General features: G+C 43.0%; 1 protein-coding gene across 3 annotated transcripts; it reads left to right on the top strand.

Annotated features, from left to right (window-relative positions):
* The first annotated feature begins 5,342 nt into the window (after nt 1-5,342).
* On the top strand, nt 5,343-23,612 carry LOC139334064 (uncharacterized). 3 transcript variants are annotated; one of them, XM_070966806.1, is made up of 7 exons: nt 5,343-5,598; nt 17,252-17,344; nt 17,837-17,896; nt 18,590-18,955; nt 21,161-21,400; nt 22,818-22,914; nt 23,236-23,612. In XM_070966806.1, exons 3-7 carry the CDS (start codon nt 17,845-17,847, stop codon nt 23,294-23,296), a joined length of 816 nt encoding a protein of 271 aa, XP_070822907.1. In that variant the 5' UTR covers nt 5,343-5,598; nt 17,252-17,344; nt 17,837-17,844; the 3' UTR covers nt 23,297-23,612. The 3 variants fall into 3 exon arrangements, with proteins under 3 accessions (XP_070822907.1, XP_070822906.1, XP_070822908.1); XM_070966805.1 differs by lacking the exon at nt 5,343-5,598 and having other exon boundaries at nt 15,738-17,344; nt 23,236-23,611; XM_070966807.1 differs by lacking the exon at nt 5,343-5,598 and having other exon boundaries at nt 15,738-17,344; nt 17,840-17,896; nt 23,236-23,603.
* Nucleotides 23,613-27,526: the final 3,914 nt, after the last annotated feature.

Genomic DNA, 27,526 nt, shown 5'->3' with positions numbered 1-27,526 from the left:
CATCTTTATTTGAAAGAGAAAGCATGCTGGCAATGTGAAACACATCATGAGACGCTCAATTGAATCAACAAAAGATTACGATAAAACACGAAGCTCTTTGAAGTTATTGTGTTTGATATGTATCCCCGAGGGCAGCAGTTCACCTTTAAGCATCTAAAAACAAGCCTGTGACAACTGAGGATTTCCTTGTTGCTGCACACGACTGTATTTTTTTTTTTTCTTGTCCTTTTTGTGTGCTGGACTGCAGAGAGGAGTAACTTTGCCTATGGCTTGTTTTTTAATTTCAGCACTCATCATCAAAGTTGCACAGATGGCGAAGGCCTTGAGGAGAAAAAATGGTGGAAAGTGATCAATAGATAACGTCAAAAATCCTCTCCCATGGCTCCCCCTTGTGGGATGACGGGGAATAGGGACCATAGCTGCCACAGTTTGGGGGTATGATTTGCATTTGAGACACTCCCATGCAGAGCGATTTACAGTTAGTGAACTGTTGGGGATTCACTGTCCCGCTCAAGGACATTTCCTGGATAGATGGCTGTGGCACAGACTGAAGCTATAAATTCAGGGTCATGCTGTCACACTCTAAAATGTTTAGTATTTTTCCAGCTGCCCTGGCGTGCAAAGTTTAATCATAAAATTGTTTCATTTCATTTTCCTCTGAGACTCATATTCATGCGACATTTCACTAAAGGGGGTCAGTGCACGGGGGCAGTGGGTCCGTGTCTTGCTCAAGGACACTTTGACAGGGATGGACACATGGCTCTCAAAGGACTTACCACTTCATTTCAATGATGATACAGACTTATGAGGACTATCATCACTGACCTCTTTCTTTTCCCTGGTGGCGGGGCAAAATCGCCATCACTGCAGTGAACAAAAAAAGGCGGCATCATGAATTTTCATTCACTTGGAGGCGTTAGGTAATTCTGTCTGGGCCTTATGGTGCCTCCTATGTTATTTCAAACTATAAAATGTCATCAAATCTGCAAAAATATGAGTGCCTGCTGAGCTAGACTGAATTCAAATTAAAATTGGATTAGGATTATATTGGCCATCTTGTGGTATTAAGTTTTCCTGAGCAAATCGAGTGCAGTCTCCTGAGTAAAATCAACACTGGCTCTCTACACACTTGAGTCAGGAAAGCTCTCTGCTACTGTTTGACACCCACCAAACCGAGCATTCATCAATACAAAAAATGCCCTATTTGCAAACACTGCACTTGAGTTATGTTTGCCTGTAATTTATGCCTCCAAAGGGATGCGTAAACAATTACAATTACTTGCGGCAGTCACAGTAAATCACGGTAAATCAGTGTACTAAAACAACACGAGCAGATTTACATGCAAATTGGCCCAGGGAAGGTGGCCACATCAGCGTTTGAGGTTTACAGTGTTTTGTGTTTCAAGACTTCAGAGTGTCTTGTAATTTCAGTTGTTTAGGCCATAAACAACACACTTCACTCCAAAGACAGCAGGAACAGCACAGTATACAAAGTACTGCATTTGTAAAACTGCTCCAAACTTTTCATAAATCAAAGCTTTCATCTGGATCCGGTAGGCAATGCCATAACCTTTTCTAGTACCAGGTACTCAAATGCACTCCATCCCCACTCATTACAGTGCTAGACTACCGTGAAGTGTCTCCAATAGTGAGCAGCAGGACTGTTCATCAGAGGTGACGTACAAGTGGGAGCAGGGGATTGGGAGACTGATGAAGCTGTGATCCAAACACACGCTCTGCACCTCCACAACAAGCCGAAGGAACAGATTCATCTGAAGAGAATCAACAACAGTGCTCGGTGTACCCAGGCGCCATGCATAATTAGCACTATAGACACAGTGAGCGGAAATATGCTCACACTGCAAACAGCTCTGTGATTCAGAGGAACACCAGAATAAATAGGTGCTTTTGTGGTCTGACTTACTGTCAACAGGCACGAGGAGCTATTTTGTACTGAAAATCAAAAGATGCTCCTGTTTGGAAGAATGCATTCGCTTTGAAAAGTAGAGGCAAAATAAAGCCATAATTGTGCATTCTGCTGTGAACAGACTAGACAAGTGACTTCCACTGCGATGGAAATAAGACAAACAATGAGCTGAATATGAAAGTTCTTTTGGTTTTGTTCACCCAGGTTATATGCAAACACACATGATAACAAAAACCTTTATTATTATTCACAACATCAGATCTTGGAACAATTGATAAACACCAAACAATGTACAAATCCTTCCTGAGGAGCAAAGACTAATACTGTGCTTATACATTCTTACATATTCAACATCTACATGAAATATTTACAAGCATTAATTTTCCCAAAACAACGACAATTTTTCAAGGCAGTAAAGTAAATCTCTTGCTCCAGATGTTTGGTTGGAGCCAGAAGATGTGCATTTTGTGTGTATTTTAATATTGAATATTGGCTAAGGTTTGTTCAGCTTATTGTCAGCAAGTTAAAAGACAAAAAACAAGTAAGCATTAGTCCGTCACTGAGCGGTTTGTGGTTCTCAGCCAAGACGTAAACCTTTAAAAACAGGTCGCAAATATACAGTTTTGTTCCAAACAAAGTAATTTCCTGCCACAGTTGGACACTGTAGCTTTTATCAAATAGTGCATTTGTCAGGGACTACTTTCATTGGGGGATTAATACACATTTGGTGCTCTAGTAAGAATTTACAGCAGCACAATGAATGTAAAAATCGACTCCAATAAATTATAGTGTCCATGTTTGATATCCGTTGGTGCAACCTAAATAATCAATTTTACAAGCACTCCCCTGAGTTTAAAAAAGAACATTCTAAATCAATAAATACGTAATAATATATTGAAGTAATAATGACATCCCATTGTCTTTAATGTGCTGTCCATGACCCAGTGGAGACAATGAATTGTTCAGTGTGCTTCTTCAGCACAAAGCCTGGCAGCCCAGGTCTTTGTGCTGACCTCTTTCGTGCACGGGTGTGATTATTTTCCGAGTCATTTAAGTCGCATAAAATCATTTAATTAATAAGCGCCCATCCATTCGTCGGATCCCCTTCATAGTTAGCTGAGCATTACTTCTGAGCGCCACTGAGGCGAAACCCCTTAATTGAGAAGTGTCATGAGAGGCATCTGTAAACAGAAGGCGCAAAATAAATACTTCCACGTACATTAGGACCACCCCCACGGCTTAATTTCGTCTTTCATAAATGTCACTGCTCCCGGGGGACAAGTCCGTCTTGAGCAGAGTCCCTTCTCATTTACTGTCTGTCGCTATTAGATCTTTTTAAGTGTCAGACGCACACAGAGAGTCATGCAGGCACCTCAAATGCATTTTGGCAAGGTAGTGTTGTTTAGTTTTGATGATGAATGGATGAGGGGATGTGAGCTTGGTCAAGAGCTATGGATCACTGAACCTGTCTACTCTGAGCAGGCTCTTGGCAAAGCGTGATGCATGACCGGTGCTTCAGAAGTCAAAATAGCACATGTGGGTGATGGTATCAGTGTGTGTGTGTGTGTGTGTGTGTGTGTGTGTGTGTGTGTGTGTGTGTGTGTGTGTGTGTGTGTGTGTGTGTGTGTGTGTGTGTGTGTGTGTGTGTGTGCATTGGAGAAGGAACTGAATGAGGAGCATTTCTTTTATGGAGAAATCCTTCAGTATAATTTACCTTATTTAATTTAGCAATTTCTAAAAAGGGCAGATCAAGCCTCCTTCTTTGAGATAATATGTCATTTCTTTCAAGGAAAGCAGGACTGAGTTCTAAAAAGTTAAATTTCATCATCCCCATGGGAGACATGTTTATATCTTTTATAAAAAAAAAACTGACTTAAGGACTGAGAAACCAGGGTATGACAGCTTTTTTGAGTGCAGAACCTTGTGCAGTCAGTCTTGCTTGGTGGTATATTGGATCACATCTGTCAGCTGTTTGTTTGTGTCAGTGGATGCGGGACATTGTGGAGTGTAGTCTGCTGACATCTGTCATCATCTTGGTCTCCCTCTGTGAGCCTGTTGCTGGAAAGACACAACAAGCCCTTCATTGCCAACATGTCATGCAGAAGAAGAGGCCGAACCTCTGACACACGATGCTACTTCTAAAAACTGCCACAGTGTCACAAACACTCAAGACTAAATACATTTTTATGGCATTGAGAAGACTGTCAATCGTAAAAATCCAGGGGCTGTCAAGCATCCTTCAAGAAACACGCACTACAGACAGGAGCACAAAGTGTTGAGGAGGCACTGCAGGTAGAGGCAGGCCTATAATACTGCACACATGCAAGAGAACAGCAAGTGTGACACGATATGACAGCTGTAAGTGCTCATCTGAGAGAAAACCGTGTGCTGGAAATCTGCAGTACCGCTAAACATATGGCATCTGTTGGCTGCAGTTTCAAACCATCATGCTGTGTCTCACTCACCTGCCGTGGGTGGGTGAAGTGGGCAGGCTGCCCGTGGCCGCGGGCAGGGGCGTGAGCATGCCTGCCTGCACTGACATGCGTGCGCCCATTTCCAGGATGGTGAAGATGGCTGGCTGGCATCGTGGCAGGGTGGTGCTGCACATTGGAACGCTGTTGTACTTGTAGGTGACGTTGAGCCACTGGTATGTTAACAGGAGGCCTGGGGGGCTGAGGACCTCTAGTTGGAGATTTGTGCTGGGTGTGCTTCTTGGGGAGGGTCTGGAACTGTGCGAGGGGGATAACAGGAGGAGGAGTGGGTCGGTGCTGAGCCCCAGCAGCGGGAGCTTGCACCTGTGGTCCAGGGTGAAGCAGGGCAGCACGGGTCTGCTGTTTCCGATTCTGAAATGTTTGAGCCCTCTCAGTGTGGGCTTTAAGTGTAGCCTGGGTTAGGTTACTGGGATTAGGCTGGGCAGAAGAGTTTGGGACTGGAGCAGTGCCTCCTTGGCGAGGCTGATTGGCACCATGTATGACAGGCGCTGTCTGTGTGCCCGGACCTAGCGGTGGTTTTTGGATCGGTGCTGCTCTATGTTGCTGGGCCATGTGTGCCTGTGGAAGGTGATTAGGATCAGCCAAAGCTCTTGTATCTCCTCCCCGCAGTGCAGTCACTTCCTGTTGTGTCATGGGTCCTTGTGACACAGCGGAGTGGCCTCCAGAGGCCCGCTGGCTCATGAGAGGCCTTGCCTGTGGGTTATTGCTGTGTGTGGCTTCCTGCCTGGGGGCAGTCTGGCTAGCGGGCGAACCTCTGATGTCTCGCTGAGCGCTCTCCCTTTGTGTGCGGGGGCTTCTCTGTATGTGGTGTGTAGCCTCAAGCTGTGTCACATTGCCAGTGTTTGGGACTTGAAGATCAGCTGAACGGCTCCGTGTCCGCCTGTCCGCTGACGGTGCATCTTCTCTGGGTGGAGCTCTGCCTCGCGAGGCGGTTAGACTCTGATGTGGAGGCTGAGATCTGTTTCGTGCTCTTTCCTCTCGTATGGGGGGGTGGGTAGTGTAGTCTGTAGTGTCAGAGGTGAACTCAGGTGATGTCCGTCCTCTTTGAAGCGTGCCAGCGGGATACGCTGGCGTCCCTCTGAGGCGATCCCATGGCATCTGACGATGGGAGGAGCTGACAGCGGTATCACGTCCGCCTGAGTTTCTATCAGTCCTGCTATGAGGCTCTGGCTCCTGCTGGTATGTCTGTGTGTTGGCGTTTCGCTGAGAAGCGTTATTACTGTTATAGTGAGTGTGTCCAGTCGGGATAAGTGCAGGCTGATCTCGGTGACCATTCAGCTGGGGGTCACTACGATAGGACTGCCCACTTTGCATTCTGGGATTTGAGTGCCCTGCATGTATCAAGCTTTGTTGGGTTTGTGAATCGTTATTATTTGCTGTATTACTAAGAGGAATTGAGCTGTCTTGCTGAGTCTGTTGGCCATTGGTTGAGTAGGAGTTAAGATTGACATGAATTGTGGGCATTTGTGCATTGTTGCTTTGCTGGGCAGTCTGTGGCAGCGTGTTAAGGCTGAGGTGGACCACCGGCAGCTGGGCGCCACCCTGGGCAGTACCAGTCTGTATGAGAATGTCCGGATTTCGCTGCTGTGTGTTTGGGAGTGTGTTTGCATTCAGAGCATCAGTGTGTGTGAAAGCGGGGTTGTCAATGCCATTGTGTGGGTATGAATTAGTGTTCTGAATAGAATTGTGTAGGAGTCTATTTGTGTGGGTGCGACCATTGTGTTGGTGTGTGTCGGAGTTATGCAGGCCGTTCAGCGGCACTGTCCGTAGGCGGTCACGATCTTCACGCGGGGCTGTGTATAAGCGGTCAGGGTGGTGCGTGTGTGCATTCAAGTGATAGAGGGGGGGATGGGGACCTTGGCCCAAATCCCTTGGACCATTAGGTTGTGGATCTGGAGGCTTAATGGGAGCAGATGAAAAATGAGGGAAGGGAGAGAAGAGACAGCAAAAGAAAGATGGAATGAGGAGCTTAATTTGTGAAAAGCCCTTTAGCACCATCACATGGACAAGATAGACACAAAATCAATAGTGAACCGTATGTAAACTTTACTGTGGCTTACTGTAGGCCTGGGATTTGGGTTGGTCTTCTGTACAACATCCCGTCTCTGCTCTGCTGTAACAGTAGAAATAAAGAATATACACATATATCACTTGCCTCAGCTGTTATATAAGTATATATTGACATAAAGATCATGTCACAATGTGTTTGTGTCATTACAATACACAACAAAAAGACAAAATAGACACAATGTCCACGATCAGACTTACCCCTCCTCCTTCGCACGAGGAAGACAATGAGCAAGATGAGTAGCACGATGATTATAATCAGCAGCAAACAGCCAATCACAATCCCCGCCACTTCCCCTCCATTTAGACACGTGTCTGAAATAGAAAGAATGGTGTCAAAGGGGGAGAATTAATAAAGATAACGAGTCTGGAGCTCAGACGGACAAGAAGAGGAAGAGATGGAAAGAGGAGAGGAGGGGAAGATACTAAGAAAGGATGATAAAGTAATAGTAAGGAGAGGGAGACAGGGAGAGAAAGAAATGAAAATAAAGGGAGGAGAAAGTATGTGTGAAAGTCACTGAATGACTTTGACCACATTCTCACCAGATCAATCTCCCAGGATACTTTCTGTCCCTCTCCTGTCGAGAAGACAGATACAGGGACGGAGTCCAAAACCAACCGTCATCATTATCAGTCACAGAGAGGTCAGCATCCACCATAACTCACCTACGATGGCCAAGTCTGTCCCCTGCTCCGACGTGCCTCCAGTAATGCTGTTTGTGGCCGTGCAGACGTACCGGCCGCTCTCATTGGTTGAGAAAGTCTGAAGGCTGAGCACCCCGCTGTCCGGCTGTCCGGATGCGACCGGCTGTCCGTCACGTTGCCATGAGAAGAGGGCAGGGGGCAGTGAGTCAGACATGCAGGTGAGACGCACCGTCTGTCCCACCAACACATCCCCTCCCCCGACACAGTCTTTCGGGGCGTCCTTGGTCAGCACAGGGGTGTCAGGGCCATCTGGTTTGGTGATGATCAGAGGACATTGTTATCAGCATCATAAACATTTGGTTCACAGGCAAAACAAGGAAAATCTGTACCCTGAAGAAGCTGACTTAAATGCACAGATTATATATTCTGTTTATAGGCTTATCACTTTGCCAGTTTTGGGTTTAAGTCTTCTCCTCGGGCTAACACATTTTGATGAGCCCTCTTTGACCTTGTTAGCATATTACTCAGCTAATGAAGGAGCCGTGCACTTTCTGGTTGGATGTTAAATCTAAAAATCACAATGGCTGCCACCTCCTATATCAATATGTTTCTCAATGAGTCCCGTTCACAGTAGAATCTAATTGGCGGGCGAGGGGCATTGTGCATCTAAAATCCTGCACAGAGGCTGAAGAAAGTCCTGCCGAAAGAGGAGACGCTTCCCAGGAAAGACTGCAGCCTGCAGTTCAGCACAGTTCAGCGTTGGTGAGCCTACAGTTTACAGTACAGCACTGTCCTTTTTGTGTATTATTACGCTCATAAATAGTCCAAGAAATAGTCCAGCAAATAATCCCCCATGTAAAACCACAATTTGTTTAACATGTCAGTTTTTATACAGATTAAAGAAGCAGGAAATAACGTGATAAACGGTGAACATTTCGCTGCTAGTGGGCAGATTTAGTAACCTTTGGACAAAGACAAGCTAACTGTATCCCCTCACTTCCAGTCTTCATGCTAAGCTAAGCTAACTGTCGGCTAGTTTCAGCTTCATATTGAACGGGCAAACACAGGAGTGGTATCAATTCAGGCAAGAATAAGCACATTTGCCAAAATGTCAAACTATGCTGATCAACAAAAAATCTGCCTGATCGTATCATTCGAGTAATTTATCAAACAAAAAGGCCAAATATTTGCTGATTCTAGCTTCTCAAATGCTAGGATTGTCACCTTAGCCTCTGGGAAAGTGTGAGGGGTGTGCTTCACTATTTTCTGATCATTCATAGACTGAGCAATTAATTGAAAAAAATATCTAAGAAATTAATCAATAATGAAAACACTGCTCGCTGCACCTCCAGTTTTATGAGCTTCAATCAGAATGCAGGACTGCAACAGCCTCTGCGATTGTGTTATCACGGATTCACACCATATGAGCAAATTAAAGTCTGGGATGAACACTTCTGTGGCCACAAGAGGTGGTGGCTGAAAATGAACACGGCTTACAAGTGCATACATTTCTGGTATGCATAGCCCCGGCTGATTACAACACCCATAATCTGATGTTTTTCATCTGGGTAAAAAAGCTTTGATGTTCGAGGACAACGGGCCATTTTAGTATGCTGCTGGGGTGATTGGGAGTGTTGCAATATGACAGCGAGGCTGTCACAGAAATAAGGATATGATCAAGACAAAGCTAGATGCAGTGCAATAAGCTTTTGGGGGAACGTCCTGTGCAATCCAAGTGCAATTCAGTACACTGTATGCATTGCAGTGTGGATAACAGATAAGCAGCAGCATATTAGCTGCCATTTGTCTTGGTCACTCACTGCAAACTCACAGTAGACGGTGAGCTTCTGTGTGGCCGTTTGGGCGCTGACAGGGTTGCTGACGGTACACGTGTACTCCCCGGCATCACCCCGTCTGGCTGGGTTGATGACCAGAGAGCCGCCAGAGATGGTGATCCTGGAGTCAGGGGTGATGGTTGCGCCTCCTTTGCCCCACTGGACTGTAATCTCCGTCCCAGCAGTCCACGTACACCTCAGAGACACATTTTTCCCCTCCACCGCTATCGTGGGAACAAACAGACTCACCCCAGCCACTGCATCTACAGGGAGGCAAAAAAATCATTTGTGTCACAGAGCTGCAAAAGAAGAATTACCCAGAAAAGGTTTCTAAAGGCGCTATTACTATAGGTATAGAGAACTAGAGTGTGAGAGAGCTCACTTCAAAAGTTGAAGTGACAGAACAATAGAGGGCAGTTTTATGTTTCTGTTGAGGATAATTTGCTGTAATCAAAGCAAGTGAGAGCTGAGAAGGGACAGGATTCAGACAGAGGCACAGATGGTGAATAAGGGGGCAGACGGTATGAGTGGTAGCCTAGATGCCTCTTGGCGGGCAGCCTAAGTTAAATAATTGGAGAGGGAGAAGAGGGGGCGTGCGGACCGAGGAGGCTGTGACTAAGAGAGAACCGCAGCAGCAACAGCAAACAAACAAAAACAAGCAACTACCAAATAGCTCTAATCACTTGCATTTTTCCACAGTTTCCGCTCGCCTGTGACTCAGCAGAAGCATTTTGAGCTTTTTTCTTCTTTTTCTTTTTTTTTTTTTTTTTTTAGGATTTTAGCTGGCTCTCATTTCCAGAGTAAGTTATGCGAGTAAGTAGGAGGGTGAGAGTCGTGCTCAAGGACGCGAGATGTTCCGTGACACGAACGAGCTGTTGTGAGTTTGGAGGATGCGACCTTTCAGCAATAACAGGCTAGTGCTTCTACCAATTTGGTGACCCTGCCACCCCATTAGCGCTGATGGTAAGAGGGACGAGGAAGACGTCATCCCTCCAGCGTGGGCTGATAACTGAAAATAAAGAGAGACACTCAGCTGTTCAGTCTCCATGACTGTACTGAATATAAATGCATGCAAATGCTGTATGTGCTGTATGTAACAGTGACGCTACATTTAGACTGCTACAATATCAAACATCTAAGAGCATGAGCACTGCATATCAAATCAGTTTTAATTAGCATAAAGCCCTCAGCCACTAGCGTCATCCCCTCCTCCTATTTCATTAATTTTACCTCGCCTACTATGGGTCACTAATTTCATTATACCTCCCAGACTAATTCTCTTACTCCCCAAATCCTCCCTCTTCTCTCTTAACTCCCTTCTGTTCCTCCTTAACATTATCACTTCCCTCAAAACCTCCCTCTCCTGCACACTTCACCACCCCTCCCACCTTCGCTTCCCTCCTCTTCCTCTTTCTTAAGTGAACTCACAGGCACACCTCTTTATCTCTTACCGAACACCCTCAGCTGTATTGATCTGGAGTTAGAGTCGAGGCCTGTCGTAGCCAGGGGGGTCACTTCTACCGTGTAGTTCCCCGCATCCCGGAGCTGGGCGCCTCCAATTCGGAGCTGCGTCGCAGAGATGGTGACCCTTCCCTGGAACTGGGGCACTGTGTTAATCACCGGGGCTCCTCCGACCCACAGACCCAGAGTGACTCCTTTGTACTGCCATGTCATGGACAGGACCTGGGACACTGTCTGCACCGTGAACACTATCTCAGTTCCAGTTTGAACCAGCACCGGGTCTGTCTGGAACTGGATCTGTACCTGGTCCTGAGCCAGCACACTGGCAGAGACGAGGACTAAACAGGAAACAAAAGGAGAGAGAAACTGTTGAAAGTTACTAAGTACAATAGTTAAAAGTACAAACTTTTTGGGTTGACCACGTCCAAAAAAAACCCAGTGTCTAAATAAGCTGTTTGTTTTGGTGATGACTCTTACTCCCTCTGTGCTGTTTGCTCATTGCATTAAAAATAAAACATGCTTATTTATGGTGGAGGGAGGATCAAGGAAAAAATATTTGTAGCTCTGGCAAAGGCCAAGGCACAAAAACTTCACAAAAGAGCAATTTGCCCTTTAAACTTCTCAGATTTATCATTTAAATAATGTTCACGGCCCAAAAGGTAAAATTAGCAAATATTCCACAACAATATTAGGAATCTACAGCCTGCAAGGAGCTCACTGGTGCTTTAAGCTAAATGCTAACATGAGCATGCTAACATACTCACACTGACAATGCTGACATGCTGATAGTCAGGAGGCACAATATTTACCATGTTCATCTGCTGAGTTTAACATGTTAGCATGCTAACCTCTGATAATTAGCACCAGCACCAATGAGACTGATGGGACTGTCATTAATTTTGCAGGTATTTTAAACCCAAGATTCTGTGAGATGGTGGTCCAAGCTAAAAAGATGAGGGATGACCAAAGTGATAACAAATCATCCTGAATTGCACATGAATGTTTGTACCAAATTTCAGGGCAATCCATCGAATGGCTGTTACATATTTCAGTCTGCACCAACGTGGTGGACAAACCCGCCGACCAACAGTCGCCAACTGTAAGCATAGCTGAAAACCTGATAAGCTGATGAAGTACGAGATACTGTTAAAGATCAAACTGCTTGCTGAGGTCACGACCCATCACAAAACAGCAGAGGCAAGCTGGGGCGTGTGACATTTCTCTGCTAAACTTATCTGATGGTTGCGTCTCAATACCCGTTCCAAGCCAAGAGAGGTGAAATTATCCCTCATTTCACACAAAGAAGCATGGGTTAAAGACAAAAAATGAAAACAAATGGGTGCAGCAAATAATCAAATTATGACCTAACAAATACATGAATGATCACAATCGACTTCTTGGTTGGAACCACTTGACTGTACTTGTAACTGTATATAAAGTAGTTAAAAGTAGCTCCACATCGCTAAAACAGAGTACTTTAGGTACATGTTGCTCATAATACTTCTATACTTATGTAATGCAGGACTTTTATGTGTAATAGAGTATTTTTAAACTAATGTACTTTAACTTAAGCAAAAGATGTGAACACTCCTTTCACCACTGCAGAGAACAAAATCTATAGATACACACAGACTGGGCTCAGGGGGAAAAACCCATTAGTAAGGTACACACTCTTTCCTCCCTCATAGATTTCACACCATGTTTTTTGGATTGTAAGTGATCCCAAGCTAAACATCTATTTTGTGTTTTTGTGAGCCTGACTTATCGTAAGCCCAAAATCAAAATCATATTTGCTGTCTCTCTTCTCAAGAACCACTGGTGCATAGGCAATTTTTCAAAAACAGTGTTGTAAAGAACCATTGATTTTACACATTCAGGCGTTTAACCGTTGTGTGCCGTTTGATCATTTCCGTGAAGATGGAAAAAATCTGTGTTTTTGTGTGTGGCTGCCAGTCCTCCCTCATTTTTGTGTTGGTACTACAGACTCAGGCAGGCAAACACAGGCTGAATTTCAAATGCCCTTTTACTGGCATATAAAGCTACCACGCAAGAGCGCTCTGGCCAATGAATTACAGTGAATCAAATCAATATGGTCCTGATCAGTCTCACTGGACCGCCTTTACATGATTTTCACAGGGGGGCAGAGTATAAAATGACAGCAGCCACCAGCGAGATGGATTCCAGGTCCCCACAATGATTCCTTAAAGTCAACAAAGGTGCTTCGGCATTTGGCCTTGTTGCTTTTTCAGCAGAGACAGAAACATAAAGAGTGATGACTCAGAGGTGAGAAACATTCATGAGCTCAGTATCGATGATGGTTGTTTTTACAAGGCCAGAACGCAAGAGCAATTCAAGTAAGCTGTAAGTATGACTGTGCAGAGTCGTATTTAACTGTTTAATTAAAATAAAACTATAAAAGTGCTTTGGTTGCAGACATTGAATAAATAATGGCAGAGAGCCCAGAGGTCATGCAGTCACATTGGACTGATTAAACTGTGAACCGCACACATTAACTGGCAGCCAGAAAAGTTTTTACTGTCTGTTGCTCAGCTTTGTGAGTCTTTATCTGCTCATTCGAACAATCTGTTTCTTCAGTTTATTCCGGTCTAACTATTGTTTCAGGAAATGTAAAATAAACTGCTTCTCGTGTGCTTTCTGTCAGACACATCCACCACACCGCAGGCATTTGGAATAAAAAAAAGGGAAAAAGCTTTTATAAACTGTGTAGGTTGAATCGCTAATTCTTTATATCAATTGCCGATAGATAGCAGCAAAATGAATATCTAATTGCATGAGAGTGTTGCTGATTATTACTTTAATTATTATCTTTCATGCATGAACAACAACCCTTAGTGAACGAATTAAAATATCATTTACATTCTTGATGCTAATTTTCCGTGCTCATGTTGCTGCAGCAGCACAAATACCTAAAGCAGATCTTTTTCTGCTTGATCTTTTTCATTATCGCGCATCCAACAACATATTATACCAGGGTAAAGAGTAACGACCTGTAAACTCACAGGTACGCTACTCATTTGATACACATAATCTAGATCTTCACAAATGCAGTATAATACATACATACATACATATATGTGTGTGTGTGTGTGTGTGTATATATGTATGTATGTATGTATCTTGAAAAACTGCTCACATTGTTCATTTGGTTTGAAAAGAATAGCTAATTTCCAGCAGGAATAAATAGCGCCTTAGGGCCTACTTTAATCTGCGGAGTAATACACATTGGATGCTCTTGCAGGGATTTACAGCCGGAGGACGGTGCATGTACAGTAGGATTGATTCCCAATAACGTGTCCGTCCACGGTGTGGCTCACTCTTGTGTTTTTAATTGTTTTTGGACGACACAGAGGCACAGAGGAAAAAGCCGTATGAGGCTTCAGAGACACAGACAGTGGTTGCTAGTGGGAGGATCAAATCATTGTTGCTTTTGGTTCTTTCATGGACAATAATGAAAATACTGAATATTATTTTTAAAACTGCGCATGATGAGCAGACCATTTCTTCATATCTATGTGGCCTATTACATAGATTTAAAAAATATTTAAAAGCGCGAAAGCTTGTGTTATTATTTTGTTCATATATTTATGTCATTTTTCATTATTTTATTACCAAGTAGTTATGGATGCGCTCAGTGACTTTTGTCATTCAAAGCAGGCCGACCTGAAGTAAACAATAATAATTCTCCTAAAGTCGCATTTTCATAAACAACAGTGAAGTATCCGTATTGACAGTCGGCCAGTTGTTCATGCATGAACAACCATGTCGACAGAATACCAAACGGCACCGCCTACAGAAACAATAACCTCCCAGTCAGCACAGAGTTCAGATGTAGGAGCCTGGGAGAGGGGCCGTGAAGGCACCACGTCACTCAGCACTCACGGCACAGACGGGAATGCAGCCGCGCAGGTTTAAGAGCGGTTAAAACAAGCTTTCTGCTTCAAATGCAATTGTTTCATGAACGTGCCTGGCATACCACACCTTCTCTTTCCTGGCCTGTTTTTTTTTTTTAGTCACACACAGTACAACTACCTCTACTCTGTTTTCAGAGACATTTGTGAGCTGTTTGAACGTTACTGCCGGAACAGGTGGCGGAAACTGTCAGTGCACGGATTGTTTTACCTGCCAGCGCCAGCCTGATAAGAAGCAAAGGTTGTCTCATGTCGTCAGTCAGGCCGGTCTGCAGAGAGATTAAACTTTTTAGTATTCAGAATCACTTTTGAGTGACGCCTTTTAACAATTGTAGCAGTTTTTTAAAAAAACAATAAAGGCTGTGCATTAGCCCAGCTACTATTAATGTGCTGATTCAATTCAGATTATTCTGGACAAACACAAACTTCCTGTCCTGAGCAGCGATAAGAGGAATGAGCTTTCTGAAACTTACCAAAGTATTTTTCCCTTGTTGTCACGTTCATTTTTGTGCTGAAGTAAAGCTCCGTTCGGTGTGTTTGCTATCTACTGAGTCTACTTCCTGTTGCTCCACTATTACCTGTCAAGGACGCACCTGTTTTCTTAAAGAGCCCGCAGTCACTTGTCTGAACAGACAAACCAGTGCAGGAAAGTAACTATAATTCACTCCAGCGCCAGATTTGAGGTACATTTCAGAGGCAAATAATCTGTTTTATTCCAAATTATATATAAAGTACTTAGCTCATTGACCAGCTACAACAGTGAAGTGTTGTTTATGCACTGATGCTTCAGCCTAAAAATGTAATATGTATTAATATAAATAATAAATGTAGGCTAATAAATAGCAGGTGTCATTTTTGTGCAGAGGGAGTACTTTGATACTTTAAGTTATATTTGCTGATAATACTTCTTTGCTTTTACTTGAATAAGGTTTTGAATGCAGCACTTTTCCTTGTAATGGTGTCTTTTTTACATTGTTTTACTGGTACTTTGTACTAATACTTAAGATAGTGTTGGCATTTTCATCAATAAAAGTGTATCAAAACACAAGATGATGAGGTGTTTTATATGTTTCAGTCATATAAATTTAGATGTATAACATATAAAACAGTAAAGTAAAATCATGTAGTAGTACAAGTACCTCAAAGCTGTATTTAAGCACAGTAGCGCTTGAATAAATGTGCCTTGTTTTTTTCCTCGACTGTGTTTAATGATAACGTTGAGCATGGAGGAGCAAATGCCAAAAAGAAAATTATTAGATGCTTTTACACAACCTCAAAGACATGTTCAAAGAGCATCAGAAGATATAAAGGTTGCATTTAACTTGTTCTGTCCTTTTAAACGACAGTGCTGGACGTTAAGCAGACACCATATCACATTTTGTGTTCTCATCATGGTAATCATTTTGCTTTTAACATTCATGACTGAAGGTCATTTTTTTGTTTGTCCTGCTGCAGTGTTACATGGCAGCTATGATCTGAAGTGGCTGATGAAATTATACGAGGTAACAACGTCTTTGTGCATTCAATTCTTTGCTTAATTACGCAATGATATGGATTAATGTGAAGCAAAACCAGACTTAAATGAATTTGCACATGGAACCAGAAGCACATGATGGTGTCTGCTGCGGAAAAATGAGGCTGAAGCGAGGGCCAAGTGTTGATGTTGTTCAGCTGATGTATCAGTGCCACCCACTGGTTAATTCCAGCTAACAGCACTCCTCTGTAGACAAAGAACTCAGTGGGAGCCACAGCTGTGATTCCCATGATTATTCATAAACCCTCTGCAAATACAAATGGATTTATAATCAGTTTAAAATCACTCGTTAAATCTGTGCCCCAGGATGCATTTCACAAAGTGAGGAACTGCAGCGCTAAACCCCGAATAAGTGATGTCATTATGTTTCATTGCTCTCGTAGTGTGAAAGATGTGTGTAGCTGACAAAACAAACTCATCTGAACATCTATTTAGTAGCTTTTCTGGAGCTTTTCTGGAGCTTTTGATCATACTACTTCATCTTCCTTGTTTCTGAGAGTTCTTCCAACCAGCTGAGGTTTAAATTCTCATTTATATGCGTGAGAAAAGGCCAGAATACGACCTTAATTTTAACGTGACTCCACTAAATCTGCAGCCCATTTATTGTCTGTGAAGTTTGAATGTAAGTTTTTTTTTCCCAATTTCACAGACACTGCTGAACTTTCCCTGGGGAACGAGAATGAAATCGTCTGCATTCCCCTTTATGTGCTCGAAGGTGTTTGTCAGTTGCATGCGAGAGAAAATTATTAGAAAAAATAAGAAGAAGAATGGAGTAATTCATGTATTACCTCGTCTTTACAATCCAAAGCCAAGACAATGTATTGTGTCTGCAGGGCAAATAGTGTTCATGCTGGATAAGAAGCCTGCAGTACAAAGCGTATTTCATAAGACCCAGTTCCAACATTGTCATTGGGTTTCCCTTCAAAAGAATACCATTGCATTTTATATGTGTTTACAAACAGTGGTGTGAACATCCAAATTGAACATGTTTTATTGTAATGCAAGCATGTCTTTGGACAAATGCCGGGGGGGGGCTGGCAATAAGACAGAGTGCCTTTACAATGGAAAGTTCACTTATTTAAAGCACAATGTAGAACGTCTATAGTGTACAGGAAAGGGGGGGAGTCAGGGGGAGGAAGCTGCTTGAAAACAAGGTGACGCCTACAGTATATGACTCAGTGACTGGACATGACAAGCAGAGAAGAGGAAGAAGAAACATTTAGCTTTACGTCCCTTCGAAGGCGCTTGCAGAAACGGCTATAGATCTAGGAAGTGTCATCTTTAACCACATCCATTTTCAGAATGCAATGGCAACTACTTTGAAGATACTGTTTCATTCTGGGCCTTAAATCTGCTCGCAGTGGGCTTTGCGCTGCACCTTAACCTCTGAAGAAGTGAAGAGAAGCGTGGCAGGGCTCTGGCTCGACTGCTTTGTTTGTCTCAACTTTGTACAGGTAGGTGAAAGCCACTGGGGGGGGGGGGGGGGGGGGGATGTGGATGAGTTCAAGGTATAAAGTAGGCTAATGGGAATTCCAGGTTAAATTTAATGCATGCAGTTTGGGCTGTGTTGTTGCACTGCTATCAGTGTTTGCTCTCTGTCTTTTTGTTGTAGCAGCTGTGCTTGAGGGGGTTCATTTTTAGTTTTGGCATTAGACCCGACCCTATTTTGTTCCAAGTTTTGAGTCTAGTGCAGTCTGCGGTGCCAGTGCTGTTGTTCTTTTGGATACTTCGCAATTAAATTAGGAAAAAAAGCGAATACCCTAAACATTTGGATTACATTTTTTTAAAAGAGGGACATGCTTCTTTAATTGTTTTTCTGCTCTCGTTTTAATTTCACACATCTAGAGATGGTGTTATTATTCTTGCTGTAGTGGCACCCCTGCTGCATGGTGTGCTGCTGCTGAGGTCATGAACAAACTCCCCTCTCTGTTCTCTGTCTACATCAGCAGGTGTTATGGATCTCCACTGTTTCCTGTGCTGGGGAGTTGCCCTGCTGCTTCTTTTGAGTAAGGCTTTTTATTGTAACCACCATCCGAATGATTTCTGTTTAAAAACCGGCTTCAACATGTGGGAAGAAAACAAAAGATGTCCTAATATTCTCCTTCTGTTTCTCTAATGTTTTCCCGTATGCAAGATAAGACAGCAGCGTTCTTTTATTCTCTGAGAACATAAAGAAAGATCACAGTAGCCGTTCAGTGTTCATGCTGACACAAATGCAAAAGAACGCCTGTAAACTGACTTCTGCATTAATGCCCACACGTGCGTTATTTTCATCTCCATCAAGTTGAGAGGCGTGATTAATACTGCTGGTGGTATATGCATGGAGGCTTACCGGGTCCACTTCAGCTTTGACACAGATTTTAGGATACTGATGTGGTTTGATGGATATCGCATTAGGCATGGCTGTCATGCACCATAAATCATTGCTTGACATTGTTTGACAGGAAGCAGCTATACATATTCATAAAATACAAGCTGAGGATAGAGATGAAGTATTGTGCCATTGTTTGTTTCATTAGCTTCCCATTCTGCCCAAACACTGCAAACCCTCCGAGGGCCAAGAGGTCAACACTGATGAATATGAAATACTGTGGATCATACTGGTCATCTGAATATAAATACAAACTACGTGAGGCAAGTTGATGTTGAAGCTTCATTCTGATGAGCATGCACTAACAAGCGGTCCAATCTCTCCCCAGTGCCATGTGGGCACCAGTGTTTGTCAGTGCGCATCCTCAATCAGGAGCCCGTCTATGTAATCCCCGGCTCCAGCCTGGTTCTGCGAGCTCGAATCGAGCAGGGGCCCCTGGAGGAGATCTCCATGATATCCTGGGAACGGGAGTCCGAGACTGGAGTCGATCCTGGGAAAGTGACACTGGCCACGTGCCCCGGCTCAAGCCTCAAGTGCGCCGGTACGAGGCCAAATGTCCGCGCGAATGCAGAGCAGAAGGAGACGACACTTCAGATTGATGGATACAGCAGCACAGACAGCGGCGTGTACGCTGTGACTCTGACGGATCACAAAGGGGCCGAGACCACCGCGCACTGCATCGTCAGGATGTATGGTACAGTATCATATGCAGCACTCAAAGAATTTAGTGTCAAATCTGTAGTCAACATTTTACATATTGCTGAAACAATTGGTTGATCAACTCTGCCTGAGAAATTATGTTTATGTACACCTCATTTGCATTCACAAATATGTCGTGCTGACAAACAAAATCACTGTCTGGATTATGTTCAGAGGCAACGTTTGTCTGAGTGAATGAAGCAGCACTTTTTATGTAACGAGCTGGAGTCACAGCGACTGTAGTGTGAAGTGCAGGACTGGGGTGGGTTTCCTCACGTGGAGGGCCAGGGGGGAGCAATTGTATCAGGGTGGACATGACCCCCCCACCACGGAGCAATAAGATAGGCTGATCGGTCACTATCATTAATCAAGTGCTATCAGCGCCTACGCGTGACCATATGAAACTTGAACAATGCTGGAATCACCACGAGAGATTAGTGCATTGCAAGTTTGCTTATTCTGGCAGAAGACAAATGAAATACAGTCCGTAAATGCACATTCAGTATCGACATTTTTGCAACTTCCCCAGAAAGTTAATTAACAGTTTCTCATTATGTTAATACAAAATGAAACTCAGTCAGCAATAGAAAGTACTTTTCTTTTTCCTCTAAGTCTGTCCTCTAGACCCTAAAAACTGCACAAATCCAGAACCCCCCCCCCCCCCCCCCCCCCCCAAAAAAAGTCAGTACGCTGTGCAAAACATAAACATAACAGAATGTGATCATTTGCTTGTCCTCTTTGGCATATACTTAAAAAGTACAAAGACAATATATTTAATGTTTGAGCTCATCAGCTTCATTGATTTTTGTAAATATCTGCTTATTCTGAACTTGATGCCAGCAAAACAAGTTGGGACAGGAGCAGCTAAAGACTGGGAAAGATGTGGAACGCTCCAAAAACACCTGTTTGGATCATTCCACAGGTAAACAGGCTCATTGGTAACAGGTGAGAGTATCATGAGTCGTTCACAAGCGAGGATGGAGCGAGGTTCACCACTTTGTGAACACATGACTGGATAAAGGATGTCACTACATGGGCTCAGGAACACTTTGGAAAACACAGTTTGTTTGCAAATGATTGCATTTGGTTTTTATTTACATTTTACACACAGCTCCAGTTTTGTGGAGTTTGTCTGTAGACTCTCAAATTTCTGTTTTTTCTGGGCACTTTTCACCTCTGTTGGCATAAGAGTGGAGATTCAACGTTCAGTTTTGACATTGGGAACAACATTAGTTATTGAACGCCTTTGGCTGTTTGACTTTCGTTTTTTTTTTTTGTTGTTTGTTATTCTGAAATGTGCTCTGTGAAATTGGGATTTGCAATTGTGCAAATTCTCTGATAGGCTAAACATTTGAATAATTGCAAAAACAGGATGCTAGCCTAACAGATAGTACAAATAATCAGTAGCTGCAGCCCTAATAACAAATGACTGTGTCCTCCAAAATCTATAGGCAAGAAAAAGGTCATAAGGTTAGAAGATCAGTGGATGTTTATGGCTGTTGGAGGCTTCCAGTGTGAAGACGTGAACATAAATACTGCCATCTTTTCTCACTTTGAAGAGCTAACAGAGGCAATTCATGTAGTAAGAGTAATGATATGAAAGTGAATATTTCTATGTCCTGGCCTTTCTAGTGTTAACTCCAACAGCTCCCAACAGTACAGCCTAATGAATGTGTTTTAATTTCACGCCAGTGTGCATTGTTTCTTTCTGATAGCGGATGTCTCATTTTAACAAAACACTTTAAATTAAAATTTGCCTGTAGGCTTTGCTATCTGGGTCTTCCTTTTGTTTTCAGCTCTTCTGGATGATTCCGGTCTCGCCGTAGTTTTCTGGTTTCGTGTCAAAGCTTCTTTGCTTTTGACTCTCATCCGTCTGCTCTAACAGTATCAATTCATCAGCTCCACTCTTCTCTACATCTGCTCTCGCGGCTTCCAGGGTTTTCCATCATCCCATTCGCAGACATTATGCCTCACTCGCCGGCCTCATTATTGTCTCTGAAACTGAGCCAGTTTCTCCTGACAGCATTAAACGTCTCTCATGATTCTTTGTGTTCGACCCTCTTGGACAGCCATGTGCCATTATTCTTATTTTATAACAGATGGACGCCCACGGCTGAGCGCCTCACGTCTCCTCCTTTCTATGCCGCTCTTGAGTTTTTACCTCCATCCTTATCGCTGCTTTTCATTCTTATCCTCACAGAGGCGGTGCACCATGTCTCGGTCAGCATCAACGTGTCCCACTCCTTGCTGGTTTGTGGCGAGGCCTGGGGGACCGAACCACACTTCAGCTGGCTCTATGAGAGAGTCGCCATCACCAAGACTGTGGGAAGCGTCTCCAAAGATGGAACAACATTGCTGGTGACCATGACTCCATTCTGTGGCCACTTCACCTGCGTGGTCAGCAACAAGCTAGGCTACAGTTCAGCCACCTACACCGCAAGTAAGAGTTGACGCCATATTGTCCCTCTGTCTTTCTATATGAAACAAATAACACGTACAGGTAGAGTACAGTTTGCAATAAAGCAGATTTATTTACATTATTCAAAGCTGCACTAATCAGTGTTTTTATGCATATTTCAGCTCATTGTTTTGGTTTTACAGCCCACACCTTTACTGTTTTGGTTCACTCTCGCAGCCATAATAGCATTGTTTGGAGCAGCAGGCAGCTGTTTTCGGTGAAAAAACATAGAAAAAGCACATTGTACACTACCTGCCCGACACCCAACAGCACACACAAAACGTTAGCAGCTAGCTGGTGAACACAGTGGAGCATTTAGCAGCCACATGTGTCCCCCAGGAGCTGGTGGAGAACAAAACTGAGCTAATTTAGATTCGCCAGGTGGGCAAAAATTCAACTCTAAATGAATGCTTTTGTTGCCATATGTGCTGAAATCCCGCTCCTGAAGTACTTCACTTGAGTGTTTCCATTTTTCAGTTTTTCCATTCAGCGCTCAATTCCAGAATAAAATCTTGAGCTTCATAGTGACAGCTGAAAATTGAGATTTTTGCATCCAAAAAACGATCAACTGACAAAATACATGCAAGTCACACATTGTTATGGATTAAACCAACCAGCTGTGTATAAAGTAGTACAATTTACTCAATTTCAGGCAGAGAAAATTACACATGCTGCTTACACCTTAATGCATTGATTATATGATATATGTAACAATAAAACACTTTGAAAGTGGACGTTCTCCAAGCATGCCGAATGAGATAAAGATAAACATCTTTTATGCCAGCAAACATTCTTCAGTGCAATCCTTTGACCTGTGAGGTCTCTCACACTGCTCTGTTGCTACCTTTACTTACATAATTAGACCTGAATGCTTATTTCACCACTGAGAGATTATCAGATCATCTTAACGTTTAATCTTTATTTGTCTGATCTCGTTGATTGGATGAAACGGTGACTATGCCTATTAACGTCTTACTTAAAGTCAGCTCACAGCGCTGCGTCATGGATATTCAGAAATCAGGCTCCTTTATACCGTGCCTTGTCTGTCTTGAACCGTGTCCTGATTGCACTTTGTTCTGTGAATGTATCACTGGTGGTGTTTCAGTGATAAAGGATTTTCCACAGTGCGATCAATAAATCACTACTGCCACTACTGCTACTGCTGCTACCACTGCAGCTAAACAGGCGAGACAAATGCAATTCTTTGCATCTGCCAAGAAGCGTGATGCTCCGAAGACAGTCAGGGTATTTTAGGATTCCTCCTGTTAGCTCTTGCTGCTCCAGTCAGTTTAGTTACTGTACAGACGTAGTGCAAGGGACCTTTTTGGCCTTTTGGGGCAGCCATGTCAGATGACTTGTGTTTTTTCCCCTCATCGGGTGTCTTTTTCCTGGTTGACAGCACCATGTGAGACGGAGGGCAGAGGGACAACAGCTGCTGTAGTGTGTCTTGTCGTCCTGCTGCTGCTTGGAGGAGTGCTGGCATTTCTGCTGTGGAGGTACAGTTATGCACATGCACACTGGCAGCCACAGACACAAATCTCATTTCAGGCTATGCTCTGGTGATAAAGCCATACGCTGCGAGAAAATAAGACACTGGTAGTCGCAGCTCTAAAAGGACAAAAAAAAAAAACTAAGGGTGCAAAATGATAACAGCAAAATGCAACGCAGTTAGTGTCCTCCCACATGAGAAGTGACACACACAAGGCATGACAGGCCAGTGTGTGTCTGCTGACAAAACAATTGTCATGTTAACTCGAGCCAGTGCACGGTTTGTCACTGCTGTTTGATCTAAATTGGACGCTTGGCTCTCTTTCCAGGAGACACAGGCACAGCAGCAGAGGAGAGAGGCTGCACGAACATTTGGATGACACCATCTAAAAAAGGTCTAAGATACACTTCTATTACTCAGAGGTCTCAGAGAGGAGAACAGGAAATGGACTGGAACTTCCTGTTCTGTGAGCAGTATGACCTTTCACTGCACTGGAACAATGTGAAGAGTGAACTGCTTGTTGGTAAAGAAAAAAATATCTAAAAATGGACATACAGCCTGAAGTGCCAGCAATGTCTTTACACTTCCTCCTGCTGGGCTGCACTTTATACTGTGCATTCCATGAAGTAACCAGTTTGTATCAGCTCTCTATTGTATTGAAATATACTGCATTGCCTTCATAATAAAATGCCTCGACTGAATGTGACAAAACTGGGTGATTCAGCAGTTTTGAAAGACCGTTTCAGTATGAAAACTGTTTTGACAAGGTGTTCATTTTTCATCAGGGATGTAATCCCTAACATCCTTTTTCTCATCTACTATCAGATGTTGGATTAGTCTGATGCGTCACTATGAACCACTTTCAATAAATGCTGATGTAGGAGTTTTGGATAGCAAGTTCAAAGGCATGGATGAGAAATGAGAAGAAGATGAAATGTAAACGAGCTAGACCACATTGTAAAAATGAATTAGTATAAAAGTGTATAGTAGCTGTCAAACTAGTCGCATTGTCCCTTATGTTGGGAAGACCAATGCATTCCTATAACACAGGAAGTGTAACACTATAATTAATCCAGTGAAGACTCCACAAGAACAAAGATAAAAAGAGTAAAATACATAACAGTCGGCCCAACAGTAATTTCACAGTACTTAGATGATTGTAGTAGGAACACATTCGCCTCAGACAGCTTGTATAATAACTGCCAGCTTTGTTAGCAGTCAACTGATCACAAGAAAGCAGCTGTAATAAAGAGAATCTGTAGATAAAGCTTCAACAAGGAAATCAGAAAGATGTCACAACTTGTTTTTGTTTGGTCACAGATCTGATGAAACTGGATGTACCAACATCAGTTCAAAACCCTTCCTGTCCTGTCGGTGTGTGTTTGTACAGCTTCCATTTATCAGCCTCTCAAAGCTTCTCCTTTTCTGCAACATGTACATTTTCTTTTTCAGAAAAACAGATGCCAAAATACTTGCATTAAAGATTTATGGCGGATTATATAAACGTGTAGAGTTTAAGGTCAACTGGAAAAAAATGTTGGAAAATTCAGAAGCTGCCAAATATGATAGTCCAAAATGTCAGGAGCGACGAGCTACAAAATCCTAGTAAGGAATGAATAAAACAGGCAAAAATTGAAAGTAAAATAAAGATTTACTCAAAGTAAACTTTTCTCAGGTTTCAAACGATGTCGCTCACCTGTTTGACTTCACAGGAATCGAGGTGCTATAACAGCACACAGGGACAGCTTACAAGCAGCCATGATGGCTCATTCTGCTTAGAAGGAGCAGGGCTATTGATATATTGATTGACAGTGAGATAGACCAGTCACTGTGTGTGCAAGTCTCAGGTAAACAGTGAGCGGGTCGCAGGCGTTGTGCCGGGACTGAAGCTGCAGTGTCCAGAGCGGTTGCTACTAGCAACTGAATGTTCAGATGAAACCTACTACTGAGCAGGATAATTATTTTTTCATTACTTTCCCCCCAATGCATATTTTAAATATTTGTTGTTGTTCAGAAAAAATGCTATTTTGTACAATTTTCTGTATTTGATTTGTCTTTCTTAGGATGCCAGTGAATATGATGAATATGAAGTCTGTATGACTCAGTAATGGATAAAAATGAATGTGGTGCATGAAAGTATACTAAACACCTACTAGAATTGAAATATAAAAATGAAATTTGATTATTTATTGGAGAAGATTTCTTGATATTTGGGTCTTTCCAGCACTATAATAATACTTTGAACTGAGGTTCCTGTAGAAACTGTGCATTGATCAGATGCACCTAAAAATGGGCCTTGATATGTACTGGTTTAACTGACTCACTATGGAAGCACTTTTTATTTTAAGTGTTATTTGTGTAAATCCAAAAACTGCAAACTGCGTGTGAAAGATAAAAAAAAACTCTAGATGCATTACCGTCTATACTGGCGATGTTAACTTTCACAGTACACCCATCACGCCACATGGGAAATGAACCCTCTAACCCCCTACAGTGTCACGGCTGGGCTGTGTGGAGCTGCACGGGACCACGTGGAGGAAATGGGACCAAGGAGCCAGAGGCCAAATACAGGACAAGTTATGTTGGGTGTGGGAGGAAAAAGCAATTGAACATCTGTCATGAAAGTTTAGGGGTTTTTGCCAAAGATCGTTGCTGCTTTCTTTGCCTTTAATTTGAAAAACATCAAGGAAAACAGGCTCCATGTGCAGTTAAAAATTCCTCAATATTGCCAAAACTTTAAAACTGATACAAGAATAGCAGATACAGCTGCCGGAGGCTACATTTATCCTGAAGTGGGAAAGACAATGATGAAATATTATGAAAATGGAATGAGAACTAGAGTGATGGGAGTGGAATGAAAATCAGCCACTACTGAAGTCAGACTTTTTCTAAGTTTCTACGCACCATCTAAAGCTTTCTCAGCTTTGTGTGAGTTTGTAAAGCTGCAAATGTAGGAAATATATAAAACACACATCACCGTGTGCAGATTATCCCTCTCAAGAGCACTTTTGACAATATAGGCATAAAAGGAGGGCAGAACATTTCTCAAATGGCTCCCTCAAACAGGTCTGTGCCAAAATCCCCCCACTGTTCCCATTGTATTGTTCATCTACCCTGTGCTACGTTGCATTCATGTGCCTCCCATCAGACTACAGAGGAGAAGGAGGTGCAGGAGAGGCACATCCATCATGTGGAGCTAAACCTGCAAGCCACAGAGCCTCCTCTGAAGCTGGCTCAAGCGGGATGTACAAAAGGTAATAATACCAAACTACCATTACCATTACTCAAGCTGCAGCCTGGTGAATAATGGTTTAGAAGCTCAGCCACGTAGCTTGGTGCCATGCTACGCAAGGCCTTAAAAGTCAAGATTGAAATTTTTTAAATCTGTTCTAAATGGACAGGCAGCCAGTGAAGGGAAGTTAAAATCGGGAAGATGATGCTTTGGTGATTTAGTCAAAAGTCTGACGGCTGCATTTTGGACACCATGAAGCCGAGTAGTCGTGTTTTGCCCAAGGCAGGTAAACACAGCATTACAGTAATCCTAAAGAGAGGTGATAAAAGCAGGAATAACTCTTGACGATCACTGAAAGTAAGAAAAGATTACATTCTGGAGATATGTCTCAAGTGGGAAAAACACGTCTGAACTGGCCTTTTGACGTTGGACTCGAGATTGAGGTTGTGATCTAGACTGACTCCAAGGTGCTCACCAGTGGGTACAATATGATGAGCTAGAGTGCCACAAGCAGGCAGAACTTAGCCACGAGTGTGCTCAGGGCCATAATAAGGATTTCCATTTTAGATAAGTTCAGCTGATAAATATTTTCCGCCATCCAATCCTTGAACTGCACCTAGGCAACTAGGCAGGGAAGATAGCTTAGCTGATTTCGAGGGTTTGCATGACAAGCACAGCTGAATATCTGCATAGCAATGAAAAGAAATATCATGGTGTTTGATAATGTGGCCCAAGGGGAGTAAATAAATAGAAAATAAAATTGGTTCTAGAAAGGAGCCCTGTGGCACTCCATAATTATATAAAGCCTGAGAGGAGGTAAAGCCATCAACAAACACAGCGAATTTTCTGAGAGAAAAATATGACGAGAACCACCGGAGGGCAATCCCGCAGATACCAACTCGTGTTCTCAACCTTTCATTAATAATGCTGTGATCCACCGTTTCAAAAGCAGCGCTAAGATCAAGCTGAACCAAGCCTCAGCATTCACTTGTATCAGTCTCTTTCAAAATATAATTGGTTAGTCTTATGAGGGTGGCCTTAGTGCTCTGTTGCTGTCAGATAACATTGAAATATTATTACTGATAAAGGCTTCCAGCAATTTATTCGAAACAATTTCTGGATTTTTGAGACAAAGGGAAGCTTGAAGATTGGTCTGTATTGCTAAGATCAGAGGGATCAGGAGTTACGCTATTCAGAACCTCTCATCACAACTTGGTAGGTGTTATGTCCGGTGGACCTGAAGATGCTGTCAGGAGTGAGCTTCATAAACACACTAAGTGTCCAGCTGAGGCAAGATACATCTGATTAAGAAGATCAAAATTCCTCAGTTTTGTCCATAAAAAGTCTAAAAATCTATCAAGTGAATCAGGGTTGACTGATCTCTGAA

This window comes from Chaetodon trifascialis, chromosome 7 (assembly GCF_039877785.1).
Source record: "Chaetodon trifascialis isolate fChaTrf1 chromosome 7, fChaTrf1.hap1, whole genome shotgun sequence".
NCBI classification, from domain to species: domain Eukaryota; kingdom Metazoa; phylum Chordata; class Actinopteri; order Chaetodontiformes; family Chaetodontidae; genus Chaetodon; species Chaetodon trifascialis.
Note: the sequence above shows the minus strand (reverse complement) of the source record. Positions and strands in the feature narration are given on the sequence as shown.